The sequence below is a fragment of the Phaeodactylum tricornutum genome, chromosome 15 (genome assembly GCF_000150955.2).
Source record: "Phaeodactylum tricornutum CCAP 1055/1 chromosome 15, whole genome shotgun sequence".
Classification (NCBI taxonomy): Eukaryota; Bacillariophyta; class Bacillariophyceae; order Surirellales; family Neidiaceae; genus Phaeodactylum; species Phaeodactylum tricornutum.
This window is the reverse complement of record NC_011683.1, coordinates 343,006-367,369: the sequence shown is the minus strand read 5'-3', so window position 1 is coordinate 367,369 and position 24,364 is coordinate 343,006. Positions and strand designations below refer to the sequence as shown.

At 46.7% G+C, this 24,364-nt stretch overlaps 8 protein-coding genes across 8 annotated transcripts; 4 read left to right on the top strand and 4 right to left on the bottom strand.

Moving 5' to 3' along the window:
- Positions 1-73: 73 nt before the first annotated feature.
- Positions 74-3,016, top strand: PHATRDRAFT_47891 (predicted protein; the record flags this gene model as incomplete). Its single annotated transcript, XM_002182343.1, has 1 exon — positions 74-3,016. The coding sequence occupies one exon, from the start codon at positions 74-76 to the stop codon at positions 2,675-2,677; it is 2,604 nt and encodes an 867-aa protein (XP_002182379.1). The 3' UTR covers positions 2,678-3,016.
- A 1,301-nt stretch (positions 3,017-4,317) lies between these two features.
- PHATRDRAFT_47890 (predicted protein) lies at positions 4,318-5,641 on the top strand. Its single transcript, XM_002182342.1, has one exon. The coding sequence runs from the start codon at positions 4,404-4,406 to the stop codon at positions 5,610-5,612; it is 1,209 nt and encodes a 402-aa protein (XP_002182378.1). The 5' UTR covers positions 4,318-4,403; the 3' UTR covers positions 5,613-5,641.
- A 1,528-nt stretch (positions 5,642-7,169) lies between these two features.
- Positions 7,170-10,503, bottom strand: PHATRDRAFT_47888 (predicted protein; the record flags this gene model as incomplete). Its single annotated transcript, XM_002182170.1, has 1 exon — positions 7,170-10,503. One exon carries the CDS (start codon positions 10,501-10,503, stop codon positions 7,939-7,941), a length of 2,565 nt encoding a protein of 854 aa, XP_002182206.1. The 3' UTR covers positions 7,170-7,938.
- Positions 10,504-11,514: 1,011 nt separating this feature from the next.
- PHATRDRAFT_56580 (predicted protein) lies at positions 11,515-12,883 on the top strand (the record flags this gene model as incomplete). Its single annotated transcript, XM_002182341.1, has 3 exons — positions 11,515-11,983; positions 12,175-12,215; positions 12,292-12,883. One exon carries the CDS (start codon positions 11,515-11,517, stop codon positions 11,887-11,889), a length of 375 nt encoding a protein of 124 aa, XP_002182377.1. The 3' UTR covers positions 11,890-11,983; positions 12,175-12,215; positions 12,292-12,883.
- A 955-nt stretch (positions 12,884-13,838) lies between these two features.
- On the bottom strand, positions 13,839-14,820 carry PHATRDRAFT_47887 (predicted protein). Its single transcript, XM_002182169.1, has 2 exons — positions 14,769-14,820; positions 13,839-14,673 (listed from the first exon to the last, which is right to left on the bottom strand). The coding sequence occupies exons 1-2, from the start codon at positions 14,781-14,783 to the stop codon at positions 13,936-13,938; spliced, it is 753 nt and encodes a 250-aa protein (XP_002182205.1). The 5' UTR covers positions 14,784-14,820; the 3' UTR covers positions 13,839-13,935.
- Positions 14,821-16,111: 1,291 nt separating this feature from the next.
- Positions 16,112-17,301, bottom strand: PHATRDRAFT_4339 (predicted protein; the record flags this gene model as incomplete). Its single annotated transcript, XM_002182168.1, has 3 exons — positions 16,112-16,164; positions 16,613-17,047; positions 17,124-17,301. Coding segments are annotated over 3 exons (666 nt in total), but the record flags the coding sequence as incomplete, so codon positions are not given.
- Positions 17,302-19,096: 1,795 nt separating this feature from the next.
- PHATRDRAFT_38213 (predicted protein) lies at positions 19,097-21,463 on the bottom strand (the record flags this gene model as incomplete). Its single annotated transcript, XM_002182167.1, has 3 exons — positions 19,097-19,941; positions 20,797-21,023; positions 21,096-21,463. 3 exons carry the CDS (start codon positions 21,461-21,463, stop codon positions 19,097-19,099), a joined length of 1,440 nt encoding a protein of 479 aa, XP_002182203.1.
- An 807-nt stretch (positions 21,464-22,270) lies between these two features.
- Positions 22,271-24,306, top strand: PHATRDRAFT_47886 (predicted protein; the record flags this gene model as incomplete). The annotated part of the gene is made up of 1 exon (XM_002182340.1): positions 22,271-24,306. The coding sequence occupies exon 1, from the start codon at positions 22,720-22,722 to the stop codon at positions 24,304-24,306; it is 1,587 nt and encodes a 528-aa protein (XP_002182376.1). The 5' UTR covers positions 22,271-22,719.
- Positions 24,307-24,364: the final 58 nt, after the last annotated feature.

Genomic DNA, 24,364 nt, shown 5'->3' with positions numbered 1-24,364 from the left:
CAAAGGAAGAACTGTCGGTGAACGTGACATCAAGCGCCAGGATCCGAAACAACATCAACCAATACCCAGAGCCATGCAACAACATCCACGTCTTCAACGTTCGGTGTTTGACCCCCGCTATATCGGGGCAATGATTCTAGTTACGATCCACGGAGTCTCTTCCGACGCCCCCGTCTGTGAGGGCGACCCGGGGCAGTGCGAAAGTGGCATTTTGGCACCGTGTGGTCTCTACTTGGCCCCGTCAACGAAGAATCCGGAAACTCTTACACTCCATTCGGGTGTAGACCGCGACGCACACGAGCTTGTGGGTGAGCCAGACATTGCTCTCCCCTTTTTCGATCCCAATAAGAACGAATGGAGCGCATGGCACGATATGGTATGGAATATAGACGTGCTAGATGGCCTTATTCTAGAGAACTCTTTTCTTTCGGAGCTGCTACTACCCGGAGTAGGAACTTTACCAGCCTGCTCGGTCTTTCAGGGGGAAAACGTTCGACTGAAAAGAAATCACGTTATAGACAGTTTAGATGTGCATCGAGCGAAGGATGCGACAGCCGGCTCGTTCTCGTATCACCATGGCGTGACGTACGAGACTGTACGGTCCATGGCGGCAGGAGAGGAGCTTTTCTTAGACTGCTTAGGTCCACCTCCGCCCTTCCGAAGAGACAAAGAAAAAGACGAGGACGATGGTAACGGTGACCTTGACAATGATGTTTACGAGGATGAAAATGGCGGCGGTGAAGACGATGAAATCCGGTCACTTGAATGGCTGCAAGAAAACGGCGTATGCGTCGACAACATCTGGATTGGTCCTTCAACCAAACTGGGAATCGGCAATGGCGCCTTCACCAAGCGAGCAGTAGCGAAAGGGACTGTGATCGCTCCTTCGCCTGTGCTTCACTTGGACCGTTCCCAACTGCAAATTGTCGAACAGCGTTTTCGGGAGGACCCTTTTCCTCCATTTTTTCGAGAACATGGTGTTGAATATTCAGATTACGTTGTTGGTCAACAATTGGCATTGAACTATTGCTATGGTCATCCTGATTCCAATGTTTTGTTGCTACCTTTAGCGCCCGGGATCAACTTCATCAACCACGATGCCATAAGTCCCAATGCATTCGTTCGGTGGTCAACTTCATTGACGGAACCATCTGACTGGCTAGAGGAGACCGCGCACCAGCTGTTCGCAGAGTCTGTCGACGGGACACTGCTTATCGAATTTGTAGCATTGCGCGAAATTGCGGCTGGGGAAGAGATATTTATTGACTATGGGGAAACATGGAGCACAGCCTGGAATAGCCATGTAAAGGAATGGACATTCGATGGTGCGAGCTACATATCGGCTGCTAAGTTTGAAGATCTGTACGGAAACGATGCTATTCGCACGCATATGGAACAAAGCAAGAATCCCTATCCAGACAATCTGACAACTGCCTGCTACTTTGTCGCTATTGAGGTGGACGACGAAGAGGAGCTAGTCGAGTGGGAAAACGAAGCGCTTCATTGCTTGCGACCATGCAGTATCAAGACTCGATATAAAGAAGATGGTATTACCTTCTATACCGCTATTGTTTATCCTTTGAAGAGCCCTGCTGAGCCACAGTATTGTGGTGAAATCCCAGATTCGGGATTGTTCGTGACCGGGATACCTCTCCAGGCTGTAAAAGTTGTGGACAAGGCGTATTCATCTGATGTCAATCAAAGAAATACTTTCCGACATGAAATTGGTATCCCCAAAAGATTCTACCCTTCGAATTGGATGTCTGCCGACAGCCGACCTCTAGGCGATTTTTCTCCAGACCCGTTGAAGCCCGGTGAAATGGCCGAAATTCGTTGGGCTAGTTCTGGAGACGTAGCTACAAAATGGGCCTATCGCCTTGGTCTCCACGAAAGTATTCGCAAAACACTGTTGGAATATTGCGATAGAATGGGGATTACCGACATATTTCGGCATGTAACTACAAGAGACAACGCACTCCTCCCCGGTGCCGACAAAAATTTAGAGCTGAATGGACATAATTGGTTCTTACAACGGCCGGACAAGAAATGGCGGTCAAATCTCCATTGGCTGAGTCCCGGTGACAACGCTGCACATGAAGACTACTTGCAAGCCTTGAGTGTCTCAGGGTTTGACACAATTCTCAGGGGAATTGGAGAACAGATGGGCATGGACGGCCTAGTGGCATTCCACGTTACTTTCATTGCTGTGTCATATTCGACTGAAGGATACATGCACTACGATGTCACCGCGACAGGGGGTAAAGCATACAACATCATAATTCCTCTTATTTTGGCCAACGAGACGGGTCCCGAACTAGACTTACGGAGCTCATCAATACTAGGAGAAGATGAGACCGAGTCTCTTGTCGGAAGATATCGATACGAGTACGAGGTGGCATCTATGCTGGGTGACGACGCTTACCACGCTACGTCGGCGGTGGACTATCGGGCCAGTAAGGAAATGCGAATGGCAGCGACCATCTATGTTGCGGATGTCAACGAGGAGAATGCTGGTGCCATACTGAACGAGTACACACAGGCTTATCCGCCCGATGACCGGGATCTTCTGATGAGTTGGTCTGGACGACACTGGCGAAAAGACGATACAACAGCAAAGCTACCTGCTCCTGTCAGCGGCCATATTCTCCTTGAGGCGAATACGGATAACACTAGCTAACTGGCCAAATCGCTTCACAGTCAAGCCGCGAGCAAGCTGTTACAGAATCCTTTGCATCTTTACCCGAACTTAAGTACGCACTGCAGCATTGTAAATATCTATCCTTGAAAATATGCCGCTGTATATAGCTTCCTAACCCGTTTATGGTGCACTTGCTTTTGCAAAGAACAAAGAAACCTGCAGGCATAGCTAGGATACATATGACACAATCAAGAACGAAGTGAAAACAACAGAAGGGAGCACGTATGAGTACTCAATATCTCACAGTAACCACTTGTTCTCTTTGTGCTCTTGGAAGTCCTTACCTCACTGACCGACGAAAAAATTATTTATACTTTTATATGTGATTCACTCTTTTCGATAGAGCTTAGAGACCTAAACCGGAACTAAGCTCCGCAACTATTACCACTCGTGTTCTGGCGAGGTAGTTTGATAACTATGGTCGTTTGGACACTAGCCTTGTTCCCGAATAGATTCGGTTTTGCTTGGGAGTCTTCAAAAGCAGCACATTATTTCAGCATATAGCTCTTGACTTTGCCTGGCCTCAAGCTGTCTACTAACGCCATACTATGGGGGAAGCGCCGCAGAGTATGGGCCATTCCTAATATTCACCATTCTTCCAGATGTAGAAACGAAATCCTTCGAAAAGGCAAATTTGTCTCGAGTACCGTCGCAACAAGCTCTTAACTATCAACGCAGTCCTAATCAGTGATACTGTCTCCTCCGGCTGCCTACAGAAACTGAGGATCAAAGCAGGTGCCGTCCGGGGACTTCCCGATAAGTGCGAACAACCATTTACAATCTTATATAGAGTGCCAATTAAGTTCCTCAACACGTTGAGAGACAAGCCATGCCAGATCGGCCCCGATGTAATAATAACGATGCCGTTCCACGCACTGTAGTTCAGAACCGCTTCCGCGTGTATGGCGGGTTCTTTAATAACCGCCTCTGACTAAACTGGGTCGGGGTTCGGAACGCTGGGATACAGCGATTCCCATGATTTTCGCCTTAAACATTCACAATCAGAATAACAAGTTTAAGCGCTTCGGGAGAGGTTGTCTCAGTACTGTTTGGCTAAGTCTCGTCGTATCATTCATGGGTATTTTTCGCAATTGGTACCATTGGATCATCGTAGACAGTAAAGATAATAGGGCTACGACGACACCGTAAAAATAATTAGACTTGTTTCGGTTTTTGTGCAAAGAAGAGACAAGCACAAACGCCATCGCTGGGGAATGTATCCAGTGTGTCTATTACTTGCGAGGATTTGGACACTGACGGCATCTCAAACCCGTCTTGTAATGCTTTAATATCACGTCAAGAGGAGCTGCTCCTCTTTATATTCTCGCTCGGCTTGCTGTAAGTCCTTCGCATCGAGCAGTGTGACAATAGAAACTCCGTAGCAGCTTGATCGTGATCGAGACCGTTCCGCGGAAAACCTTCGCGTCCACTTACTCCGTCCCGCAATAAACATTCCTGTCCAAAATCTCGTTTTGTAACAAGTAAAAGTGTCTTGCTGTCTGTCACGAGTGCTCGTACAGTCTGTCTGTTACCCTTACAAATTTCCCTCACCCATCGTCAAATTTCCATCAAGACTTCACTGCGAATTCTGTACGCTTACATTAGATATTGCAGTCATGCGCGTGAGTCTGCTATTCTAGCATCTTTCGTAAATCTTGGACAGACAGGCCGTCCCTCGCGAAGTGATTCGCCATTATTGAACAGCATGAAGCAAAATCTCTGTTATCTCGTAGTTGCGGTGCTGTTACCGCAGGAGATTTTGGCCTTTCTGCCAGTCGCTCATCCCTTTTTTCGACCATCCTCAAGCAATCTATTTTTAGCCCGAGAGAGAGGCGACGCGACCACAGCGAAAAGTCGCAAGCGATCTAAAGTAACCGACCCAGCTGGTCCGACTCCACAACTGGAAAGCGACGAAATTGAGGAAATCGATCCCGAATCCGTGGAAGAACTCCGTGACATTCGGAGTCAGTCCGAACTTCCGCATCCAGTTCCACACCAACCCTGGCGTCGTGGCGATACGGCCGGTTGTGAAGCTCCTATTGCGGCCGAGTGGAGACAAGAAGCAGAGGATCTCATTATCAAAGCTGTGGCGTTTGTCGGTGGTCGTGTTCTTGACGTTACGTGGTTTCTGACACAACTAGTTGTGACAATTGACGAAGAGTCCATGCCTCCCCGCGATTTCCTGAAAGCCGAAGGCCCCGTCATCAACGTCCAAGACCCATCAGTGCCGCGCTTTTACGACCCAGATGACCCAACTCCGGAAGATATATGGGATGACGAAGAAGACTTCTTGTATCAACGTGAGACGGAAGAGGAAGCAGCGAATGCAGAAACTCGCCGTAACAATTTGTATGCAACGAAGGATGCTGACGATGACCCCGACGAGCCGCACAATCCCGATATGGCGGACGGGGATGACGCACCGCGACTCCGCAATGTGGAAACTAGAGACGAAGTTGCCTACGGGGTGGCTCTCGAAGAGGAGAACCGATTTGAAGAATTGGAGAAGCCGATTGATTTAGATACTCTGCAACTAGATAAAGCGGGGCTTTCCACTATTGCCAATGCTATTCTGGATGTCCTTGGTGACGCTGAGGAGGAGTTGCAGATACTTAGTCGTCACGAGCTTATTTTGACAAGTCCGGGACCTGTGGATGTGTTGGAAACACAGCGGCAGTTTGACGCGTATCGGGATAAGGACGTGATGGTGGAAACGCAAGACCCGTTCAACTCAAATCGTACTCTTAAGGGGAAGCTTGTGGATCGCAACGCCATGGACTTGATTATCAACAAGAAGGGACGCATGGTGACAATTCCTCTCAATTTCGTCAAGTGCGTAAGATTGCCTCCTCACGAACTTAACAAAGAGTACGACGCTGGAGAGATAGAAGCGTACGAAGAAGAATTAGAGTAAATCAATTGTAAGCCTTTCTACTCTATGCGAAGCAAGCAATCTCCTTAGTGCCGCAATTTTAGTGAGATTTGGATCTCAGTCACTATAGTGCATGAGAATAGTGGATACATAGGACTCACTGTCCGCCTCTCATCTGCTCACTGTCAATTGGGGGACGATCGAAGTTGGCCAAAAACCTTGTTTGTCCACTTTGACGCCAAGTCAAGTTTATTTATTAGTTGGGTATCGGGAACGTTTCGAAATTGGAATGTGACCCTGCCCGCGGTCCGCCCGCAGTCCTGGTAGGCACACTCTGCCCCGATTTTCCACGTAGACTTTCGACGAACCATCAGGACTGTGACGGATCCGATACAAAATCCCTCCCCCCTATTCGCACACAAAAGTCGTACTAGCACAAGTCGTTCCAGTACCGGTTCGCGCACAATCGGACCGTTGAGACTCCACCCCACTTTTCACAGTCAGTACGTGGTGCTGTGCGAGCACGCCAATAGCGATGAGAGCGCACACAGTCAATTCGAGTGAGAGTGACAGTGAGTGCGGCATCAAGTGGAAACCGCGGACAAAGTCATTTTCCGTTGCTCTATTTTCGTACTCGTCCGTTCGTGGAACTCACAGTCAGGAGTAGCAAATAGTTTTGCATCGTTTACTCTACCTACCGGTTGCAACCATTGCTACAACCGTGACCCCGTTCATTCTCCCACATACTCCGTGACAATAAATCGTAAACTATGCTGCGAGCTGGACGAGGCGGCAGCGCGAACAGTGGATTACCGAGTTACGGCGGTGCGGCTCCATCGTACGGTGGGTACAACGGCAACGGATCAGCCTATGGTGGGTTCCATGGCGGTGGCGGTGGTAGCAACGGTTCGTTCAAAGACAAACCTCGATCCCGAAATGGCAGCAATGATCCCGTCGCCCTGGTACTGGATAAACTCAAACAGCCCTGGATGTGGGGTGTACTGGCGGCGTCGTTCTTTTTCATTCTTACGATGCAGTATCGATCCCAACGCAATGCCATCTTACGAGAATTGAATGTTTCCTCCACGAAGGAAGCGCTGCAACGATTCCAAGACACGCACTCGCAGAAGCAAAACTTTGAACGTGAGCTCTTTTCGAAAACTTCCGAAACCAAAACCACGGCGCAAAAAACCGCCAAGTTGGAGGTTGAATTGCGCAAGGTACAAAAGGAAAGGGACGAGCTACGCGTCAAGTTTGAAAGCCCGGATCGACGACGGGATGAAATACGTCTTGCAGCGCGGGAAGAGGCCTGGAAGAAACAGGTGCAGGTTCTACAGCAAGCAACATCCAAGGAATCGCGACGAGCGGTAATGGAAAAGTACGTACATTCGTCATAAAAGTGCCGCCAGCTCTGTACGTGTGCACACTGTCTTACACGGCAACCTGTCTTCGTCTTTTTTCAGATTCGGAGCCGGACCCCACTTTGTTCAACTTACTGTGGTTCTACCTTACGACGAAACCGAAACGCCGAAGAACTTTGTGGTGGAAATGGCACCATTGGAATCCGTTCCCCACGCGGTGCACCTATTCCTGGAGCAGGTTGCACACGGTCTATGGAGCTCGGCATGGTTTTATCTCAATGGACCGCACGTCCTCCAAGGTGGTCCGCAGGCGGAAGACGATGAAGAAGGGTACGACGAGGCGGAAGACGAACGAGAGTTCGCGCTTCGAAAGTTTCGATCGTTGAATCTCGAAAGCTTGGCGTTTCCGGAATATTCGGAAGATTTTCCGCACGTCCCGTGGACGTTGGGATATACGGGACGACCAGGCGGACCCGATTGGTATATTAACAAGGTGGATAATACTAAATCGCATGGACCTGGTGGTCAAAATCAGCATGACCTGAACGAATTCGCTGATCCGTGTTTTGCCAAGGTCGTGGACGGTTTTGATGTTTTACAAGAGGTCATTGCATCTCCTACTGTGCGCGACGATCCTGAGTGGCAATGGTTCTATGAGGAGCCTGTACATATCATCGGAGCCAAGATTCTTGATGGCCCTCCCGAGAATCTGAGATCAAAACAAGAGGCGAAGAAAGAACAACCTGACAAGCCTGCAGTGGGTATTGATTCAAAGCCCGTAGAGGGTCGCCCACAGAAAAAGCATAAGCCCCGTATGAAGCACAAACCACTGCTAGATCATCAGGTTGCTCCCTAGGATGACAACCCATATTCAATGGTGGGACTTGAGCATAGCTACAGGCATTTTCATTAATATCGATTTCTCTAGAATTAATACTCGGCTTTACTTCCAACAAGTATACCGCGCATAAACACGAACAATCTAAATCTGCAACCTGAAAAAGACTTTAACCATCCACTAAGTTGTTCGGTCTTGCCATAGAGCGGGCAAAAACAAGGTTACGAACGTCTTCATCTCGTTTCTCGGCAATCAGTTTTGACACTTCACTGGGCAAGAGTACCGTCACGTCAAGACCATCCACGGACAAGAGACGATCGCCCGGCTCGACCTCATCCTCCAAAGCACTTCCCGGATTGACACTATTCACAATAGGAGTCCCATCTTTGCTGGATTCAAGGATGAGCCCTAGGCGCCCGGCAGGAGCCAGTACTGCTACTACCGTCTCGAACTCATTTCGTGTATTCGAAATGCCATCGTTGCTCAATACAGGATTACTCGACTGTAGAGTATCAAATCTCGAGGCTGTCTCCGAAGCTTCTGACACAGAAGGTGGGCTATGGTAAGCCTTGTCAAAGTCATACTCCATTGTTGCCGAATCAGTTATAGACATGTCGCCTGATAGCATTGGGTACATGGCTTGCGGCATTGGATCTCCCAAAGTACTAATATCGGTTCCACCTTCTACATCAATCTCAGAAGCATACTCGTCAGGGTTGTGACTAGTCGGGTGCTCAGGTATTGGAAGAATGACTTCTTCTTCTTCAGCTACCGACGGATTATTTTTCTTCTTATGGCGAAGAAAGAGAAACAGACTTGTCAAAATAACGGCCGCCACTGTTGCAATAGCCAGACCAGCGATCAATCCAGCCCCGGAGCTTTCATCGCTGCCATCTTCGGGAAGTAACGCCTTGTTCGGAGGCATGACTAAGTCGGCTGTCGTTATGTACGCAAATTGAGGGCACGTCGTGTTCCGTAGATACTCTACCATGGTAAGCCGTTCTTCTTCAGTGTTGAAAGCACCCGCCACAAAACGATTCAAATTGTGTTCACTGATTGGTGATCGTAGCTCTACGGTAGTATCAAAGACATACGCAACACGCTGTGAATCAATAAGCACTTCTTGTGTTTCGTTCGACACCGTAACCTCGAGAAATTCAATGGTCTGAACCAAATTCTCAACTTCTCGCGCTATACTTGACTCGACGTAATCCCGCCACAATTCAATGCAGACTTCATCGGTCAATTCTGGCTGGCTTTCATCCATACGACGACCGTTCATACCGTAGATAAGCTGAACTCCAGACAGAACGCCAACGAACTTTTCGAACTCCCACACCGGTGTCGGTGCCATCGATGGCGCTGAACTAGTACTGGGCTGCATGGAAACAGACGGAGCCAGGGAGGGGTTAGAACTAGGCGCATTGCTTGGACCTAGTGAAGGAATGGCTGTGGGAATATGGCTTGGGCTCAGTGATGGCGTTTCCGAAGCTACTCGTGAGGGCTCATCTGAAGCAACATGAGTGGGTTGCTCCGTAGGAGTGCTTGAAGGACGAGTAGACGGCGAGGCCGAAGTACTGAGACTTGGACCATTCGAACTGATTGGCGATGGCATCGGAGAAGGTTTGGAGGTTGGTGGATCACTAGGACCCACTGTGGGATTTGGAGTGGGTGAGAATGAGGGGATGTCCGAAGGCATGGAATTTGGAGTCGAAGTGGGCGTCGAGCTTGTTGTGGAAGTAGGCGTGGTGCTTGGAGTCGCTGACACCATGGAATTTGGGATCGCCGAGGGCATTGCGCTTGTCGTTGACAGTGGCGATTGGGTAGGCGATACGGAAGGAACTACTGCAGGGGCGAGGGTCATCGTGGGTGCGCCCGAAGCACCATTCGTAGGGTTGGAAGGAGGCCGTGTGCTAGCAGCGACAGAAGGAGCGTCAGACGCATTCAATGTTGCAGTAGGCGGTGGTACCAATGAGGGATTAATGGATGGAACTGCTGACGGAGAGCTCGTTGTTATTACCGTTAAGTTTTCTGTCGCAGGTGGAAACAAAGTAGGCATAGTCGTTGTATCAAGAGTTGGTGCGGTAGTTGGTCCTTTGGTTGGAGAAATTGTAGGCGCAGCGGGTGTACTTGTCGGATTCAGTTGCAGAATCGGGGACGGCTTTCCGGTTGGCATTTCTTCCTCTTGCGGAATCTCTATGAACGGGCTCATTGACACTGGTGTTGCAATAGCGGCAGTCGGAGTTCCGGCGGGATCTGCGAAGATAGGTCCGTTCATTGAGGTGAGTGCAGTGGGACTGAGTGTTGAAATTTGGGTCGGTCGTGCCGTTAATGTAGGTTGGGAGGACACTGTCGGCGTGAATGAGGGTTGCGTTGACGTGGTAGGCTCAAAGGATGAGCTGGGTGTCGATGATGCCACAACTGCCGGTGCTGAAGAAGGGATGTTGTCGATAAAAGAGTTCGCAACATCTAATTTGCTCCGACTAGAGGATACTTCCGAGTGAACTGATAGAGCATCGTCTGGTACACCAGCGGCGGGTGCAATAATGGCCAACAAAACACAAAGAATCCAACCGCTGCAACGCTGCCACCCATGCAAGGAAACGGGCACCCGGCTTCTAATGGTGAAAGCGTCACAAGCGCTTGCTTGTTCCTTCATGTTGAGACGGCCGTCCTGAACGTTAGAGAGAAACTGTGCGGAGAGCAAAGCAATATCTACTGTCGCGCGCACCATGGTGGGAGCAGGAACTAGCGGCGATCTTTGTTATTACCTTTGCTCCGTAGTTCGAAGTCGTTTCGGAAGGCCTTGCCGAGGAACGGGATGTCCTTTGCCGGTTCTGCTGTGTGTGGCTTTGTTCTGCCCCCACACGCGAGTTCACTCACTCTTTCTATTTCATTATTCCTCTCACAAAACAGCCTCATCTCACACATAATTAGGGCATAGCTGACCCAGTTTTCAGTCTACTTCCGGACACAAGCCGGCGAGGCAATAAATCGAAAAATTAGCAGGATTCATGAAACGTCGCTAGCCGGTCTATTGATATATACGTGGGTTGTCCAGCGTGAGACATTAAGAGATTCGAAATCAATTCCCGAGCAATATATCTTGGAAAAGCAATGCAGTCGCAACCCTCCGTTATCATATCAACACATATCCGTTTCGTTCACGAACAAGATTTTTTTCTGGTCTACTATCTATACCGTTTTTGTTTCTTGCTCTTATATAAGGGAATACACCTATGCTCTCAACACTTGGCTGACCCGGGATCGAAAACAACCTAATTGTAACCCATCCAGCGTATCGATGTAGTTGACAGTGAGACACGAATGCTCTCCACATCCAGGGAAGTTCGAGACCCTCCTTCTCTCTAGAGAGAGCCTTTCACGTTCCTTGGTACCCTATTTCGAACAGTAAGACTTTAACTGAAAGTGGTATATCTTTGAAACCTGATTAACAAAACAGATAATGAAAACGACATTTGGAACGATTCACAGTCAAGGAAAATCCAATCTTCACATTGAACAAAGCAGAGATTCTAGCTAGAGCTAGTAGAGAGATTGTCGACTCTACTAGAGGGACTGCGGCGATTTTCCGCACTTACGGGATCTATCCAGATTGACTGGATCCGACACTCTTGAACCGGTTCTAGAGGAACAACCCGGAAAAAGCATAGGTATTTCCTTGACCGGGCATTCTTTATATTCCCATCGTTTATGAATTTCGCAATTCTACTTCCTTCGCAATATGCTTTTGTTCAAAACGCTGGATGGTATTCGTCTTCTTTCCGGAGGCTATCGTCGCATTTCAAAGCACGTCGTTCGCACATTTCATCTTTCCGCTTCATCTGTAAAGTGGACGGAGAAATCGCCTTGCGCAAAAACTTACGAAGTCTGCAACATGAATATGTTTTCAAATAGTGCTGCTCGAGTGTTTGTAGTCAAGGCCAAGCACTCCTTTCTTCGCAATGCGTCAGTTCGATGTTTTGCGAGCGTAGGCGACAAGCTTCCTGCGGTTGAACTGCACCACGGCTTCCCTCCCAAGAAGCACAATCTGGCGGAATACGCAAAGAACAAATCAATTCTGTTGGTGGGTCTTCCAGGAGCCTTTACGCCTACCTGATCCACAAAGCAAATCCCTAACTATCTGGAGAATCAAGACGCTCTTCGGAAGGCAGGGATTGACGGTGTCATCGTCTACTGTGTCAACGATGCTGGTGAGTTTTCGTTCTGGGACCTTTGGTAAATATTTTCGTGTGTATAAGAAGTTACGAGGACTACGACGATTTTCCATGGCTCGCCCGACGAGGCGTTGCGGAAGAAAGAGCGAAGGCAGCCACAGCAGCGCCGGACGTGAGCGCTCTTCTCGGACGCATACTAACTCACTTCTATTTTTCCAAATGTCCAGCCGTCATGCAGGCTTGGGCAAAAGATCAAAAGATCGGCTTGGTAAGCGTTATGTTGTGACTTCGCCTCTCTTCAGCTTCGTCTTGTCTAATACTTCCTTTTGCACTTTTCTTTCTAGAGTATGCTGACGCTAATGGGAGATCCGGCAGCTGAGTTGACCAAAGCACTCGATATGGAGTTGACGCACCCGGGACCCGTTAGCAAAGGAATTATTGGTCGCTGCAAGCGTCACGCCATCTACGCAGTGAACGGAGAGATCAAAGCGATTCGAATCTCGGAGACCGAAGATGACCCTGCGGGAGATTCAGACCCTTCGTCGACGCTGGCCGACTCGATGCTGAAGGCGATTGAAGAAAGCAAGTAGTGCTGTTGGATTCGAAATCAAATGATTGGAATAGTTGGAATGACATCGTTTGCCATATATTTGGTATGGGATTGATACGAAAGCGGCACAGCCACTGCGTCTTGGTGACAATTGTGTTCGCTACCTGAAGCTATCATTTGGTTTTAAATGTCCAACGCATGTACATAATAGTCGGTGGTCAAACGTCTTTGCTTTCATGAACGTCATCCTGCTTTCTCGAAATTTTGTTACTAGCCATTCTTATTCGCCGGAATGCTTGCGCACCGACGAACACGGTATTGACACTGAGCAGCTAGTTTGTGAGAAAGAGACGCACTGCTTTCGGCGCGCTACCTATGAAGCATGATACAGAAAGTCTGGTGGTCGTCAGTATCACAATCCCCTTCTTCGTCGTTCATTGTGTATGAAATAGTGGTCCCGATAGAAAATGGTCATCCTTCGTTGCCTTGCTAAAACGCCCTCAAAATTTTCGCCTCTTTACCTATGACTACTGAGAATGTACCTTCAACAACAGATGTCCTTTGTTGACCTTTGTTTGATGAGCATTGTAACTTTGTCTTTGGCAGCGAAAATGTATGGCTCTCAAACAGCAAGATTGTGAGCCATAAATTTTCGGTGTCGTAAAATAAGGACGACCCAGTACTTGAGAGGTTCGTATCAAGCCCCTCAGATCCCCGTAATTAAAATTTCATTCTCTGACGAAGACGATAGTTTCGATGACGATCGGCTGGAAATATTTGTTGTAAGGAAACAGATCTGACCGGCTTGCATCGCGCCGAATGGAAAGGAAAGCCACATGATGAATCGTGCCAAACTCCTTCTGTAAGCCGAGAACACAGGATCAAAAGAAATAGGAAGTAAAAAAAGCCTAAGCCAAGATCGCCTTTCGGACACTAGATTTTCGCCATGAGAGAGTTGATCTAACGCATACTTGCTTAATTTTACGCAAATCATAGTTAAGTCTGGTTTCCACGTACATTAGTGTTGGAATCAATTGGATGGCTTGTGAGACGACAGGAATATCTGTAGTATCCTCGCAAAACACACATTTGCTAGGCACAAAGGAAAAGTCCAAATATTTTCGTGGATAGCCATTTCAGCCTTTGCGTTCACAATGGCAAACCAATGGATCGTCGCTACGTACCACCATAGCAGGGACGAAACAAATCACGAGCAACTTCATAGATTTTGCCAATGTCTTGCGTCTCAAGCTTCAAAATACCAGCAGGCGTTCGCCAAGAATGAGTGACAAAGGCGGCATCAACAACTATGTTTCGAAGGAGAGAATATGGATTAACTGTAAAGGACATGAATGTTCTCTTAAGGTGATGCAGACTACAAAAGGTTTCTGCAATCTTAAACAAGACGAAAAGAGGTAAAAGAATTGTTGATCTCTAACTAATACATACTGGAGTACGCTGTACCGCCTCCTTGGTGTCCCTTGGGCGCCGAGATTTTTTCGGCGTTTTTGTCCATGAAGTCAAGGGCCATTAGGTATTGCATCAACGCTCCCTGCAACGCTGCCTTCGCTTTGCTATAAAACAAGACATCCACTTGGGTAACAGATTGCATACGCCACGCCAAATCGACAGCTTCAGTAGTAGTAGAGGTAGTTTTGGTTTCACTCGAAGTTTTGGTTTCCGAACTCGACACATCCCCCTTTTCTGCCGACTTTCCATCCGCGTTACTCTTGGAAGTGCTCTCGCTGGTAGTGACACTCTTACCGGGTAACTTGCATTTTTCCAAGGCGTCCGCTCGCGCACTGGCGTACTTGGCGAGCTCATCGAGATGCTTGGTCAAGGCTTCACTTGCGTCCGACATTTGCTTGAGGGCTGTTAGCTGGACCGTCACGCCAAAATTGTTGCCGTCTTCCATTTTGGGAATCGTGAGATGCACGTACTGACTCACGATATTCAAGTCGTTGAGCACAGTGTGGATGGCGTCCTGCGCTGTCCAAATACCAGCACTGAGGGCGTCGTTTTTTGACAAATCTCCCGAAGCAGAGTACTGAGCGGCAACCGCCGACAGCGGGACGGTTCCGAAGTGTCTCGAGACTGCGGCTTGCAAATTAGCGGCCGTCTCTGGTCCGTGCTCTGTTACGACAAGGGCGGCCACTTCACTGGCTTTTTGGAAGGACTGGAGCAAAAGGAAAACGCCAGGCCATACGCGACAAAACGGATGAGAACACTGCATTGCGAAGATCAGTAGCGAATGAGGAAAAGCATACATACCGCTAGACTCGACATCTTCAATATTTACTTTCTGGTAGAGTCTTGTGATGGGCAGTATCGAGCAGGTAAAGTGAGGATTTATAGCATGAGAGAAACAGTGTCTTCCGATGGGGATGATTGCCAAAGAAGCGATCGGATCAGGAGCGAAGTTGCCGAGGTCAGTCGGGTATACCTTTCAGTCATGAACCAACTGTCAAGATTTTAACGTTGGATTACAGATAGGACTTCGCAACTTATCTTGCATTCGTTAGATTCATAGAGAGGTAAGGCTGCCTTACATTGGATCAAAGTGCTCTGTCCTTTGAGACAGAGTGACTCTAGACTTTTTAGTGGTTTGCTGCAACAGGAATGGCGTTCCTTCACTTCCCACATCAGTGATAGCCATGAATCATCGTCAATCAACGCCTACAGCAAAGTTGAATTTTGAGGAAATTCACTAATCCGGCCTCCTTGAGGCCGCAAAATCACTAATCTGGCCAAAATCAAGATTTACTAAGTACCAAAGATGGATACACATTGCTTTTCTTAATAGTGGTAATTATGAGGAAATATGGATCTTAAATAATTCAAGTATTTACAGCTCACACTCTTTATTAAAGTTTGAGATGCTAGGTTGAACACATTCAAGGATTATTTGAGGTCTGCGATGGAACATGTTCTCCAAAAGAAGCTTTGTTCGTAGGAGGCATCTTGACTGTGAGAGGTGATCCATTGATAAATCTTTACGAAAAGTGGCTTGAGAATGTAAGTTTCAAGTTTATGAATGTGAGTGATCCAATTACTTAGGAAACAACTCTATAACTACCATAGATACTCAACGAAATCTAGGTTTTGGCCGGATTAGTAATTTTGCGCCCTCATCGAGGCCGGATCAGTGATTTTCCTCTTACATTTTGGATCTTTTTGCGTCGCGTAGATACAGTAGTTGCTCCGACCAAATCGGACACCAGTATGCTCTCGCTACGGTTGTGCCAATTGGAGTTGTCTTCCAATATGTATCAAACTACAATAATGCTAGAAGGCGAAATCGGGAAGCCTTAAGCTAGCCTTTACTGGTAGCAAGAAATACAGGTGCGACTGCCGCGGAGACCACGTTATATATATACATAGATCCTATATATATGCATAGATCCTAAAGCAAACAGAAGCAAGATTGTAGTAAATTGACTGCTTACACACTAAGTTTTCTCTCACATATGCTGGATAGAACGAGACGTAGCAATTGTATATTGTAATGAGATGTTTTCTTGTGCTCTGGATGCGCCACCTTATGACACGCAATTCTGTTTACAACAAGAACAGCTCAGAGAGCAATCAAAAAAAAATTGACCCAGAATGTTGCAGTACGACTGCGGAATGATTCCGCTAAAGTTATTTCGAGTTATCTGGAGTGTTTCTGGATTGAAACACCATTGATGAGTAAATCATCATGGTTGCATACAAAGCCAAAAATCTACAAACGACTTACCGAGCTTTGTCAGATATCCAATCTCGGACGGCAAAGAACCAGTCATTGTTGTGTCATCCTATGTGTATCGCACAAACATTGTGAGTGCCCTCTATTTACCTTGGCATTGGGTCCTCAACACAACAGAGGTAGCTGCATACCAAGATCATAACGCGAAGCTTCGTGAGTAGGCCCACTTCGGTCGGCAGCGTTCCTGTCAGGGCAGCACCAGTGATCTGCGCAAACTCAAGATTGGAGAGAGCACCAATTCTTGTTGGAACGTTTCCTTGTATTGTTAAGTCACGAATTGAGAGTTCCACTGTGAATATAAGATAAGATAGGAAAATACAATCAGATGTCAGCTAGTCTTTGTAAGAAGCATTTACTGTCGACTTACTTAAAGATGACAAATTGCCGATGATGGAAGTCATGTTCATAGACATCGAAAGACTTCCTAGAAACAGCGTCTCAAGATTTGTCAATTTTCTGAGCGAACTGGGGACGGTACCCCCCAAAATTGTGTCATCGAAACTCAGTCTCCGCAAGTCACTGAGCTCGCCAATTTCATCAGGAATGGATCCTGTAAAGCGAGTTCCAGGTATGAAAAACTCTTGCAAATTTGTCCATGCTATCAAATGTTCTTGGAAGGGGCCAGTGAGTCCGATGTTACCGTTGGAGTTAAACGCTGCAAGTTTAGGTAGGCGAATATATTCCGAAGGAAGAGTCCCAGTCAAATAGTTAAAGTTGACAGCTAAGGAAGTAAGCTCCGTCAAGTGACCAATTTCGGAGGGTAAGGAGGAACCTAGCTCATTGTACTCGAGCGACAGTTTTTCTTCCTCACACCATTTCATCAAAGGGTTAGTGCTCTATTCTTCAATCAAAACAAAAGGCGCATCCAATCGATTTACCTAATTTGGTCAGCTTCCCTACTGCATTTCCTGGGATAGGGCCTTCCAAAAAGTTCCTTGACAAATCAAGAACAGTCAACTCCTTCAGAAGACCGATCTCTTCAGGTATTCGACCAGTGAGTCTCTCAGCTTTGAGATCGAGTATAATAATACTCCCACGGTCATTGCATACAATGCCAAAGTTGTTGCATTCGTCCACAGAGTTCTGTTGATCAAGGGATGGGGAAAAGCTCTGCCAATCTTTTCCGTTACATGCATAAAACAGAACCATAATTGCGAACCGCTGAACAAGCTTTCTACTATCGTCAGGAAAAACTGTTCGATCCTGATAAACAAGCCAATCAAGAGCTTGAGATTGCGGACTGTCCGGGTCTAGCAACGTGGAAGGATCTGTGAGTCGCCCGATGTCAGTCCGAAATGTGAGAAATCGAATTTCGTAGTCAACCGTCGCAGTCACTGAACCGGGATTACCGTGTGCCGCCGATGGGCTCAAGTTCTTTTTTTTTCTGTCATCGGTTAGGGATATTCCGATCGCCAGGCTGATCAGTAAGAGTGCAACAAGAAGCATGCCTACCCAGAACCATCTTGACTTGTACCAGGGCCGGCTTCCCGAGGTGGTTTCCCTGCCGATGACTGTGACAGTACTTGACTCAAAGTAGTTCACAGGTGCCTCGTTCTCGATCTGCTCCAAAACCGGCGCAGAAATTGCAGCTGTCGAAGCGCGAGCTTCTTCGTCTAAGCTTTCTATCATAGTAACAAGTAAAATATCTTATGTAAGATAAGCTATCGCGTAAATCGCAAGGAACCAATAACTTTTTGCGGACGAATCGCTTGCCACTTGCTGCAAATGTGCGATTAGACTCGTTTTTGTGAGAAAGCTTACAGGCCAATTGACGCTATGCTTTGGTCATCGACAAATTACTTTTAGGGATTTTTGCGTAGCCAATCAGAACTGGAGAAAAGAAGATTGATCCTTCATGCGTTTATTTTCATATACAAAAGTTCTAACAAAGTGTAACGCTTAGTGTTGGGTCCATGTTAACTAGCTGTAATATGACTTTTCTATTTTGAACCAATTTCAAGTAAGGCATTGATTTGTGATATAGAAAGCTGCGACGATAACGGGCTAGAATGGTGCCTCAGAAACCATTGGATCGCAGAGAGTTTTGTACGCTGATAAAAGACGCAAGGAAAAATCTAATAGACTTGTCCAGTAGACTTAGGGATCACAACCCCATCTAGATGCTTGTCGTAGGGGTTTTCTATTCCCCTCACATCGAAACTATAAATATATACATGGCACGATGCGTCCCCTCAAAAGCACCACGGGAAGATAGGGATTCACAACTGTAGAAAAACTTTGATACTGCACGCAATGACAAATAGTAATTGAAATGCAACTTGTCCCGACACTTAATTGGTTGAGAACGGAAAAGTCGGCAAACCACATGAATCACCATAGAATTTGATAATGTTAATGACCTGTCGTTTTGGACCTAACTGGACCTTTATAAGCGCGTCAGCTACCTGTAATTCTGAACCCAATGGCTCATAAGCTATCTTGATAACTTTTAGTACAGCTTTCTCTTGTATAAAGTGATACGCAATAGCGTTACTAACCCTAACAGTAGTATACATGAACACATATATTTGTGTTGAAAACTCCGGTTTCTTCTGATCTTTTGACTGTCTGAGTGACTAGTTGACAACAGAGACGTAATAAATAGATTCTCTCTTATTTCTCCTTTACGTTTGATCTACTCTTTCACACTGCTCTAGTGCTTGTTGTTGTGATCTTTATTTTACTTTTCACTAGTTCTGTTTCCTCTCAAACCTCGCTGTTTGATCGCTAATCCTTCGCTATTTCATCGCTTACTCCGATGGTTACATCCAACTCTTCTCTGTGTCTTACTTTCAATCCGTTGGCTTGTTTCATAGGATGATCATATCCCAAAATCCATCGAACATATAATTTAGCTCGAGATGAGAGCTCGCTCTTTTTCAAATCTCTTTGTGTGACATGTCGCATTCTGCCGGACATGTCCCACTTGACTGCCAAACTTGACATCCTCCCTGTTCGATGATTTCATTTTCCACTTTACTGTGTCCAGCAACGTGGAGAGCTCGCGGAGTGCAGTCATGCAGTCCGTGATCCATTTGCTTACCAAAAATACAATTTTTCCAATAAGTAAACTGGACTGTTTCTTCGATACTGATTGTCCTTCATTTCCCTTGTGAAATTCTTCGTGGTATCCAGGAATGCTAAAAATCTTGGCTTCCTCCCAGATCTCTAGTTCGTGGTCCCGGATGAATTCTTTCTCATACTCTGTTGTTTTGACTCCAATGTATTGCCCAATCTCGTTGTTTACAGCCATGCAGTGTACTCCAAGTAACTTTCTGAATTTGTCTAAATCCTTCATTGCATGCCAATAGATAAAGCCCAAAGCAATTCCCAGGTTTACCATGATGTCAAAAATTGCTTGTTTCCATTTGAAACTCTTGCGGTTACCAACTCTGGTGGGTACGCTGTTCCTTTTGATAAGCCCTCCTAAACCCTTTCGGTCCTGGATACTCGGCTTTTCCATCGCGTTCCATCCGTTTCTGTTTTTGCTGATGGGCACATCGTGATATTCCTGCAGAATATCTTCTCGCGGGTCCGGATTTCCGGTCATTTCGTTAAATCCCTTGTCTTTGTGCGGCTCCGGCTCCTCAGACATTTTGGCTTCTTCTTCTTCTTTGGTATTATACTTGTCCTGCATCAAGCGTTCTTCCTCGGCAAACTTCCACTGACTGCTTGTTTCCGTCGGGCTTAACACATCTTGTTTCGTAGTTCTCATAGCCTTGAGGGGTTTTGCCGTATTCGTGATCCTCCCCGCTTTAGGCAGGGCAATAGTATGTCCATAGGGTTTGTTTGCTTCTTCCACTGCGTATACATGCCCTTTCTGTTCGGTACTGGAAAATACCTCCTCAGTCGATTCCTTTTTCGGTCCGCTCAACACCGTGCAGGTGAAGTAGTACAACTTGCTGCTTGATGTCCGATCTGCCGTGATACTCCTCTTCTTGTCTGCAGAGACGATAACAACTTTTGTCGCGGTCATTTCCGTGACACAACAGCCCTTGTCCAATAGGCATCCAACGCTCAAGATTCGTTTCTCGAAATCTGGCGAATACTTAACCTTGAGTAGCTTTATCTTCGCTCCGTCTTTCGTTTCCAAGTATACTGTACCCTGCATTGTCACATTCACAAAACTACCGCTCTTTCCAACTTGGACCTGTTCTGAGATCTTCTCTTGGTCCTGAAGTTCGTTAGCAGAATTCCATACATGACAGCTGGCTCCGGAGTCAGCTAGCACTTGTTCCCAGCTTGAACCGGCGTTCAAATTCTGCTCTTGCTCAACATGGGCCCCAACAAACATTCCTTCATTGGTTGGGCTTGGTCCGCCTTCTCCGTCTTTCTTCTCACTTTGACATTCATTCTTGTAATGTCCTTTCTTTCCACAATTAAAACACTCGATGTCCTTCTTGTTCTTTCCGCCCTGCTTTCCGTTGGGGCGCAAGTGCTCATTTTCTGGTTTGCTCCAGCACTTGTCTTGTGTATGCCCTGCTTTCCTACAGTGACCACACTTTTCTTTCACTTCAGAATGAGACATCACTTTGTTATTGTCACTCTTACTGTGCCTCTTCCAGAAGTCTAAAATGATCCTCTTAAACGTCTCCATTGGGGTGGTCGTGTATGCTCCACTCAACTTGACTTTCACTGCCTCATAGGCCTCGGGGAGTTGGTCAATTATATGTGCCTTCATCTGAAGGTCATCGCGCATGTAGGACTGCTTGATCTTACCCATACGGGTATTCCAGTACTCCAGCTCCAGAAACCACTCTTCCACATTTTCATTTATACTGCCAATAGTACAGTCCTTAAATGAATGTTCAATACTTGTGTAGTCCGATTCGATTTCTTTCGGTTCGTACCTTTCACACAGTTTCTTCCACGCTTCGTAGGCATCTCCCATCGGCGCTCGTTCTGTCACCGCATTTTCGACGTACGAATATGCGGTCTTTTCGCAGCACAGTGCCAAATGAGCGTACGCCTGTACGTTTCTCAAGAATGCTTTCCGCGTCGACTTGCTTGCAGTCCCTGCATTGACCTCTTCCATGGTTGCAAGGCTTTCCTGCATGAATAACGCTTGGTAGAAGCGATGTTGCATTGCCGTCGCAATCGTCTTCCCTTTCCAGGTACGCCATTCATCCTCATTTCCTTTGAACTTGATGGTCCCACTGTTACTCACATACTCCGTGTCCTTCTGGTCATCGGATGCCGTATCGCTAATGTCGTCCATTGCGAGTTCTTCTTCTTCAGATTCTGCTTTCCGCTTCTGCTTCTGCTTCTGGTTTTACTTCTTCTTCTTTTCCGATGCGGTCTTCACCTTCCACGCGTTCTCGCTCGGAGTCTTACCGTGAGTCCTCAAGTTTCTTCGCTTGCAAGCGTGTTGAAAACTCCGGTTTCTTCTGATCTTTTGACTGTCTGAGTGACTAGTTGACAACAGAGACGTAATAAATAGATTCTCTCTTATTTCTCCTTTACGTTTGATCTACTCTTTCACACTGCTCTAGTGCTCGTTGTTGTGATCTTTATTTTACTTTTCACTAGTTCTGTTTCCTCTCAAACCTCGCTGTTTGATCGCTAATCCTTCGCTATTTCATCGCTTACTCCGATGGTTACATCCAACTCTTCTCTGTGTCTTACTTTCAATCCGTTGGCTTGTTTCATAGGATGATCATATCCCAAAATCCATCGAACATATAATTTAGCTCGAGATGAGAGCTCGCTCTTTTTCAAATCTCTTTGTGTGACATGTCGCATTCTGCCGGACATGTCCCACTTGACTGCCAAACTTGACATATTTGGAAATGATGAGACGCCGCGGAGCTTACACCACTCGGAGATAACAGAAGCGTTTTCAACAAAACAATTCAAACCCGGATGTTCCGGACGTTCCTGGGGTTCCCGTTCCACAGAAAAATACCCACAAGAATGAACAAGTGAAATTTACAGTTACCGTCACGAAAAAGAAAGGTGAATATGCCACTGTCCGTACGAAATTTCTCCAGAACATTGCTGCACCCAGGCGACTGTATTTGAAAGGCATGTTTGGACTTGATGGTTTTGGTGGCTCCCAAAGTGGGTTCGCGGTGGACGGAGACAAAACTGGAGTAGTGATTGTAGAAGATTGTGTTATGTCTAGAACAATTGCTGGCCTGTTAGTGGCCTATACTATGCTCTTTTCCAATTGGTGAATACCAACCTGAAGCAGACAAAGAGCTCCAGACAGTAATTCTTAGACTATTTTTTCTTTCCATGTTACTAGAACCATGGAATGGCTACCATGGTTGCACTGGCAAAGGAAAGTAGCGACGGCTGACTTACGTACCATTTGTGGCATCTGATGACATGCCAAAGTGTCGCTTGTGGCTTTGAACACAATTCTAACAACAATCGCTCTGACTAGGCCATAGCTCTTGTGGCTATTGTCACCGTACTTTCACAATTGGTGCCAGAAAATCTCAAACTGTCGTCGAAGTGAGATTAACAGTAATGGACATGAACAATGATAGTTTTCAACCGTTGTCCAAGCGCCAGAAGACATCTGATGTCGAGAAGAGCGACGAAGACCTTTCAAATTTAGTTCATGGTGATGAGTTTGCTCTTGTAGGCCGAGAACAAGAGCTGGATGCTCGGCGAAGACGCGCAGACAGAAAACTACGGCTTCACAGTGCTCGGCAAAAAGAATCAGGTGAAGGAACAGACAGAAACGACGACACGGACAAGGATTTCTTATTGCCTGTGAGATATGCTCAAAATGATCAGCTCCAGGCAACAGCAACTTTAAGCAACAAGGACATGGAAACAGTTTATCAGCCGGTCGACAAGGACAATTTTGACATGTTTTCCAGCTCTCCGTCTCCGCAGGACAATATGGATTACCAAACGAACTCAGCGACATCCAAGTCGAAGCGAGGAAATGAACAAGGGGATTGGGACGACAGCGAAGGATATTACAAAGCTGTAATTGGTGAAATTATTCGTTTAGAACAAACGATAGACTCCGCTTCTGGCAATTCCAGCAGATCAGAGATAAGCTTCCGAATTTCAGGAGTTGTTGGGAAAGGGGTCTTCTCCACCGTTCTCAAATGTACAACTGTAAGCAATAGTAGCAGTATCCAGCTTCCTCCTACAGTTGCCTTGAAGTTCATCCGGCACAACGACACGATGGCGAAGGCCGCATTGAACGAGGTGCAAACTTTACAGCGCTTAAAGGGATGCGACGGTATTGTTCCATTGCTGTTACCACTTACAGAAACTCCGATGGAACACCGAGGACATGTTGTCTTGGCGTTTTCATGTATGGAATACAATCTCCGAGACGTGCTTCAGAAATTCGGGAAAGGTGTCGGTCTTTCACTACAAGCAGTTCGATCATATTTCGGCCAGCTTCTGGCTGCCGCAACGCATCTAAAGAAGAACAACATAATACACGCAGATTTGAAGCCGGATAACATTCTCGTAAGCGCCGATTTTTCTTTTGTTCAGCTTGCGGATTTCGGTTCAGCTATTGATGCATCGGAGTCCCAACAAAACCAGCCGACGCCGTACCTGGTATCACGTTTTTACCGCGCGCCCGAAATAATTCTTGGTTTGACTCCGACATTTGCGGTTGATTTGTGGAGCTTGTCGGTCACGGCAGCCGAGTTGTTTCTAGGAGAAGTTTTGTTCAAGGGGTCTTCAAACAATGACATGCTCTACAGCTTTATGCAGCACATGGGGCCAATTTCCAATCGCATTATCCGTCAGCATTTGGCAGGATGCCAGCGCTTTCCAATTTCGAAACAATTTTCTCAGGAAGGAGCAAGCTTCCTTTTTAAGCAGCAGACAACAGATCCCGTGACTGGTCGGCATGTACACAGGATGTTGTCGCTTGCAACCTCAAGTAACGGAGGGAGGTTTCCGTCGGCCACTCCTTTACATCGCGTGTTGTTGAGGGCAAAGTCCACAAAAGACAATCGCATTGTGGTCAATCGATTTTCAGATCTTCTAGTGGGATGCCTCAGTCTGGATCCGTCCAGAAGGATGAGTTTAAAAGAAACTTTGCAGCACTCTTTCTTCCAGCTTGAAAACTCGTAATTCCAAGGCAGCGACATAGCGGGCTCACGCCGGCTCTAAAGACTACTTTCTCACAGGT

Coding starts and splice junctions, on each gene's coding strand:
- PHATRDRAFT_47890 (XM_002182342.1), top strand. CDS start 4,404: ATGAAGCAAAATCTCTGTTATCTCGTAGTTGCGGTGCTGTTACCGCAG.